The 7,191-nt window shown below is 50.8% G+C and overlaps 1 protein-coding gene across 1 annotated transcript in view; it reads right to left on the bottom strand.

The window, feature by feature from the left end:
• The window catches only part of Slc16a2 (solute carrier family 16 member 2), a 120,342-nt gene extending 113,835 nt beyond the window's left edge, over nt 1-6,507 (bottom strand). Inside the window, exon 1 of the mRNA XM_052734357.1 lies at nt 5,882-6,507. Within this exon, the coding sequence (XP_052590317.1) occupies nt 5,882-6,323 (442 nt within the window). The 5' untranslated portion in view covers nt 6,324-6,507. The remainder of the gene's footprint in view (nt 1-5,881) is intronic.
• Between the last annotated feature and the right edge of the window lie 684 nt (nt 6,508-7,191).

Here is a 7,191-nt window from a genome sequence, read left to right on the forward strand (position 1 = left end):
TGCAAATTCTGAGTGGAACTTGGAATAAATGTTTCCTCACAACATTTATTATGTGAGGGGAGTAGTAAACGGGTCTGGGCCAAGAAATATAGGCCAGGCTGGCCATGTTCCCCACCCTCTTTACCTAGCATCTTTTCTAGGCTGGATACTTTGTATCTCTGTCACAATTAGTGAAAGATGAGGAAAGGCTTGTTTCAGATGGAACATTCACAATGCATGGCTGAAGGTATACTTGAGCACACACATTCATGTTTTAAGAACAAGGTCTCACTGCACATGTGGTTGTGCATGCTTGTAATCTGAGTACTCAGGAGGATCACTACAAGTTGGAGGGCAGCCTGTTCTGTGTAGTGACAAACAAAAACCAAGCAATTCTTTCCTTTTAACGCACAACAAAACACAGCAAACCCCAAATATGTTGATGGGAGGAGCAGGGCACCCTTCTCAGAAACTGGTCTTCTCAAAAGGTTGAGGTAGCATCCCTTACATACTTCTACAAATGTTAGCAGTCTGGCGGCTTGCTGATTCTTCACAGAAATATTGCCAAATGACAAGAAAATAAAAATCCCGTGATAAAGGAAGAGCACTCCATGCCTGCTGCCTCGTTAGGCACACTCTCAGCCAAACCCAGAGCAAAGCTGAAGTTGACCAGGGATGACGTGCATGCATCACAACCTTCTCCAAGATCACAAGCAGCAGCCGCTCTGCTATGGGATCCTCAAGCCAGCTACGAAGATGCCCTGTCTGAAGCCCCCTAATGGAAAGCTCTGTATCGCATTCAGAAATCTTGTTTACCACTTCCATCCTGAAGTAACAGCAAAGCAAGGTCACATTGACCATGCACTTCTGAGAAATGAGAGCAAGCTGTAGTAGGAAATTCAATTTTAAGAGAGGGATCTGGGGGCTGGAGAGTTGGCTCAGTGCTTAAGAGCACTTCTTGTTGTTGCAAAGGACCCAGGTTCTATCTCCAGCACCCACATGGAGGCCGAATACTTCCTTGGGCACCAGGGCATCAGGCACAAATGTGATGCACAGACATACATGCAGGCAAAACACTCATACACATAAAATAATAAAAATAAATATTTTTTAAAAAAAATAAAAAGAGGGGTCCAAGCTGAGGCCCGAGGGAATGTTTTAAATTCAATGCTTTTGAGGAACAGAGTCAAGTACTTGGAAAGAGCATCATACAGACCTACCCTGCTAACAGCAGGCCAAGTTGAGAGAGTTCTTTTGGAAACTCAATTCTCTGCTGAGAAGGACATTGTGGGGAAAATATGTGTATGCTCAGAGTAGCTCTTGCATACTGAACAAAAAAGGAATGAGTCTTTTTACTGGTTCCCAAATAGCCCAACAGTTTCTAAAAACAGATAAAATAGGAGAATGATGTCTATGTGGTTTTCTTTGCTTTCCTACTTAACTGCCCCTTCAGGAAGCTTAACAAGTTTTTGTTTGCCTGAAGGTGTCAAAACTTATGCTAGGTGAATAGTAAAGAATAAACTACCCCACAGTTCTAGAGGGATATAACGTTGAGGTGAGAAAGTTCCCAGAGTTAACATTTCTCATATTATAGACAACTGAGTTACAGAGCAAGTTGGGGACACAAATTGTGCAACTCCTTGTTATTGCCTCGCTGCTAGCATGGAGACCATCAGCTTTGAGGGGCTTCAGCTCTGACCTGAGCTCTGGCTCTTTTTAGCTTTAGAATGAGTTTCACTTCCCAACACCGCTAGAAGGAGGAGTTGTGGAGAAGGAGATGTCGCTTAGAATGATCACTTGAGGCCACTGGACAGACTCACCCAGCTATCAGCTCCACCAAGCATTTTCTTGTTTAGCGTTCCAATGCCTCAGCCTCTCATCCTCATTCTTTACAGCATGAATCAAGGTCACAGATTGGGACCCACTTTGGTTGGAGAGGAGGAAGAGGAATGGTTTGAAAGATGCCTATCCAATGGCCCTATGGCCTGAAGCACCATGATCATCGCTGAGCTAACATGATCTTGCTCTGCTGGACAGTAGGCAAAAGTCTTCAGCCAAAACCAGGAAGGTTGACAGATTTACTCAAAAGATACCTTAATCTCAAAGTTACCAATGAATCAGGAAACCCAGTGAGACAGTGAAGCAAGAAGTTAAAAACCCTACAATGAGGAGAACTACTCATTGAGCTCTGCCTCTGCTCTGCCTCTGCCCCCACCCATTCGGGGGATTTGGAATCACTGTCCTAGCTAATGCATTTTCGGGGCAGGAGAAATCCCTAGTTTCCATAGTAGACTAGTCTTTCTCATGTCTAGAAAGTTCTGTCTCCACCAGGGTGGCCCATCAACCCAAACCTTCTTGTACCAGTAGTGAACCTTCCTTACCATTGCCCACTTTCTTTAGTAGTGAGAGCTCTAGTCTTGCCTTCCTTAGAAATTTCCAAGGACTATGCTTATAAACTCCCAAGTAAAAGTGCTTCTCATCACGTATGGCTCGGTGGTAGACTGGAAGTCAAGGTTGAAAGATCAAGGGCTACTCTGAAGCACTTTAACATAGACTTTAGTTTGGATCCAATGTTAGCACCTCTGGCTAATTCTGCCTTATCTGTTGAGCTTAAATCCCAACCTTGCCTATACTTAGGATTTCAAGAGTGAGCTGGGGCTAGCCACCAATGCTCTCTTTTTCCTCTTTCCCATCATAATACTCAGCTGATGTCTCAGGAAGCCATGCTTGCTGTATATATCCCACAAAACTATCTGGCGGCCTCCTGTCCTGTCTGGTGTGTTTTCTGGGCCAGAGAAATGCCTAGTTTCCATTATTTCTACAAAAGCCTATGCTCCTTTCTCTCTTGATCTCTTCCCTTTTTACCCCCTAAACCAGACCTTAGTTATTTGTTTCCACTCCCAGGAACCTTTTGCCTGCCAGTCCTCTCTAGGTCCTAGGGAGAATTGGCTTCCCTTAAATGAACTGAAGAAAGGAAACAAAATATAGAACTGGCGGCACACCAGAACCTCAAACCCACAGAATCCACCAAGACTGTATATTACCTGCCCTAGGACAGCCTGGATTCCACTTTCCTTCTACCTGTTCCTTGGCCTGTGCCAGAGAGCCCCTGTTTGGAATCGTCTCTCAGACATCAAAATTGCCCTTCTCTGGAACTTTCAGCACCGCAGAACTTTGGACCCGTTAAGCCATTCAGCACAGCTTCATGGTATGTCAGTGCCAGTCCTAACCAAAACCAGTTTGGGTTGCAGAGTACCTCCAAATAGTAAATCACCACATTACTAGAACTGGACAATGCACCAACTTCCTTAAGTGGCCCCCAGACTGGTTACTGGGCAAATACTTGCTGATAAAGACAGTTGTAAAATACTAAGCTTTCCCCATCTGTTTGATACTCCGGGACTGTGGCATAGGCGGCCAGGGAATTTTGAACAGACCGAGGAGAGCGTATGCAGGAAAGACATTTGGAATCTCAAGAGCTTAATAGTGGCTTGAACTAGGCCTGGTGGTATGTGCCTATAATCCTAGCCTTGGGAATTTGAGGCAGGAGGACTCCCACAAGTGTAAGGCTACTTATAGGCTACCCAGCAAATTCTAGGCCACACAGGGCTGCATGGCAAGGCTCTGTCCCAAAAGACAAATCAATTAACAGCTTCAGAGAGCTGAGGGTCTCAAGAAAGGTGCTGCTGAGGATGAAATGTTTCTGCAAAATACAGAATGTAATAGGGTGTTACTGACTTCCAAAATAAAACCCAAGGCATTCCTGAGAGGCTCAGTATCAAAAATAACTTCAGTGAAATCACGATATACTACAGCAAGGACCCACGCCAAAGTCTTCTCGGACACCCGGGACATATCAAATTCCTTTCTGTCTCTTCCTGACCTATACTTTCTATAGTTTACGCCAATAACCCAGCTCCTCAGAGGACCTAGTCTGTGTTAGCATACACACTAGCCACACCTCTGGGAAGACCACAGCACCACCGCCCCCTCCAGCTGCACTGTGAGGTATTGACCGGAAAGTCCCTGCCAGCCCTCCCCCTGAGTCTCCTATGATCACCTACTTTGAAGTCTGTTCCCCAGCAGAGAACTTCTTCCTGGTAAAATAGTGGGTTTTCCAAGTTTCATTGCATGCGCCTAAGGCCCCAGATCTAGGCCTGATCACATCACATAAATGCCAGGGCCTAACTTCAGCTCAGCCTCCACTGCTTCTCTTTAAGTTTCCGCCTGAACTTTGCCACTCACCCTGAAAGCCACTAGCCTGCCTTCAACCACAAGGCAACTCTCAGCAGGTGCCCACTCCCCCAGTAACCTAGGCAACAGCCTGAGGGCCTAGCTTGGCGGCTTTCCCAAGAGCCCCTGATCTGCACCAACGCAGGAAAAATGTGGTCCCAGGGACTGAAGACGCAGTCTTCCACCCAGGAGTTGTCCTACGGAGTTCAGGGAGCCCTCCACTCCGGTATCGAATGATCTAGGTTGTTGTGAGACTGCCATTTACAGCCGCTGGGTACACTCGAGATTTCCTCAAGTGGGGCCCAGTGGATCACAAGGTCTGAGGCACAAGAGTCCCAAAGCCCCTTCGGCCAGACAGTCCAGCAAAGCTGCAAACAACACACGTCCTCAGCTGAAGGCTGTGTGGGAGGGTCAGGTCTAAAAGTAACCCACAAGTGGTCATCCCAGAATTCAAGGTTTCTATTTCACTTGATAATCCCAAAGTCCCCTCTTTTGGAGTTTGGCAAGAGAGGACCCTCGCAGCTCCAGAACACTGTGTTTTTTCACTTTTTCCAAGTAGGGAACTTGAGGAGGTGGTATGTACACTTCCAGCTGTCCTGACAGCCCAAAGAGAGGGACAGATTTTCATGAAAGGGTATGGCAAGCCCCCAGCTAGCTCCAGAAACCTCTCATCAGAACTGCTGAGGGGCTTCGTTTGCAGAGAGAATGAGTCTATTTCCCCAGGTCGCCGGAGGGGCTCTATGCTAGGGAGTCTGCACACATAGGCTCCCACAGCCACGTGCCTGTAAGGCGAGGGCTATGTCTCTAACACTGCCCAACCTTAGGGATAACCAAGTCATTTCCAAGCCAAAGTTGGAGTGGCGGGGCCAACATTCTAACTTTGGACGGAAAGAGGCCCCCATCGGATACCAGAGGTGCAGGGCGCCAGAGACTGCGCAGCTGAAGTGCGGAGTGAGCCGCAGGACCCACTCTTTTTGCCGCCTCCCTGCCTCCTTTGGGGCTCGGCTTCCAGTGCACAGCGAGCCGCTTGCTCCCCACGATCAGCAGGCGACCGCACTGCCTGGCTGGGCCGTACCCACAGCAGGCAGAGACGCGAGCACACGCCCCCCCCTCCCCACCCCGCACTCCTCCCTTTCTCTCTTACAGATACACACGCCTACCATGTGTTTGACTCTGAGAGAAGAGTCATCAGGATTCCTGAAGTGGTTTTTGACAGAAAACCGCTCTGGTCCCCGGAAGGAACAGGGGCTGCTGCGGAGACCCGTTGTTCCGTGTTTCTCTTAGAGCCCGTCAACCTTCCTTCTCTCTCCTGTCTTCACGACATCGCTCCCCTCCCCTGCCCCCAGATCCTGCAAATAGTTTCCCCAGCACACATGGGCAAAGTGCTTTAAACAATCTAAAAGGTGAGTCTGGATTTGTCTCAGGGCAAAAAGTTCATCGCTTTGCCTGTAACCAAGGAATGCCCCAGTTCTCACCCTTGGGACTGTTTGAGCCTAGGTCTCCACTGCCCAGGTTGCCCAGAGCCCTGCAACCCATGCCCTAGCAGGACATGGGTAAGGAATGAGAAAGGCACTTCGAAAGGGCACCTTAGACCAAGAGATATGGGGGTGATGGTGGGGGCAGACATCCTTGCCCACAATACCAGGTGGGGCACGTGGGTCCCACTCACCTGCTTGGAACTCCACCTGGCGATTTTTCTCTTTTTCCTCCTCTAGTAGCATGGAGTAGAGGATCCCAACAGAGTTATGGATGCCGAAGATGGAGCCGTTGCACCAGGTGGCTGCAAACACCACTATCCAGCCGAAGCCACCTTCGGGAGGCTGGAAGCCACGCGCGGTGCCTCGGGTCTCCACTGTGGGCGTGGGCTCGGGTTCTTGCCCTGGCTCAGCCTCAAACCCCAGCTCTGGCAGGGGTGCAGGGTCGGGTAGGGGCTGAGGCTCAGGCTCAGGCTGAGGCTCGGGCGGGGGCACTGGCACCGGCTCGGGCTCCGGCTCGGGCTCGGGATCGGGCTCCGGCTCGGGCACCGGACTACACACCGGCTCCTGATATTCCTGGTTTGCCTCCTGACAGGGCCCCTCAGCTTCCTCGCTCGCCGGGCTTGGCAGCGCCATCGCGGCCAGGGGACTGACTGTGGCTTGCTGGAGCCGGAGGAGCTGTTGTCTGGCGGGTACTTGTTTCTGCTGCTACTGCTGCTGCTGCCGCTCCGAGCACTGCCACCGCCGCTGCCTCCTCCTCCTCCCAGCGCCCAAGCTGGCCAGCCCGTCCCGCGACAGACGGTCCCTCGAGCCCTCTCCTTCTCCTCCCCCGTCCAACCCCCCTCCTCCTCTCCCCACGTCATCTCTCTCTCCTCCCCCTCCTCCTCCCTCCCACCTCTTCCTCAACAGGCAGCCGCTACAACCTCGCTCTTCTCCCCGGCCCTTCCTCCTCTTCTTACTCGCCTACCTACTCTTGGCGCTGCTGTCACCCCCAAACTCCCCTTCCAAATTACTGAATCCTGTTCTTGTTCAGATGCCTAGAAGAAGAGTTAAATTAGCAAAAAGAGCAGAAACTATCCTGTTACCCTACCCTCTTCTCCCCGCAGGTCCCAGAACCCACACTGGTCAACACCCCAGCCTACAAGGAAGACCCTGCTTGTTCCTCGAGTTCACTTCCTCCTTGCTTACAAGCAACCAGCAACTACGCTGGTCCTGGGAACCCCAAGACAAGAGCTAGTCCGTGACAGACCCCACCCTGTCCTCGGGAGTCCTTGTGTTCCCACTTGGACTCGAGACGGGTGACCTAGAGGGTACAGCCTGGGCTTCGGACAGAGGGTGGACACAATCTTCTCAAACCTGGAACTCAGACCCCCCACTGACCTGCGAGCCCCTCAGAGTCTCCCCCTACCCCCGCGCTTCCCGGCAAATCCCTGGCGGGACTGAGGGGAGGAGGCGGCCCCGCAGTGAGGCCCGCCCCTCCGGGCAGTCAATCAGGGCTTTGTTT

Source organism: Peromyscus californicus, unplaced genomic scaffold, assembly GCF_007827085.1.
Source record: "Peromyscus californicus insignis strain IS unplaced genomic scaffold, ASM782708v3 Scaffold_10__1_contigs__length_136768540, whole genome shotgun sequence".
Lineage (NCBI taxonomy): Eukaryota > Metazoa > Chordata > Mammalia > Rodentia > Cricetidae > Peromyscus > Peromyscus californicus.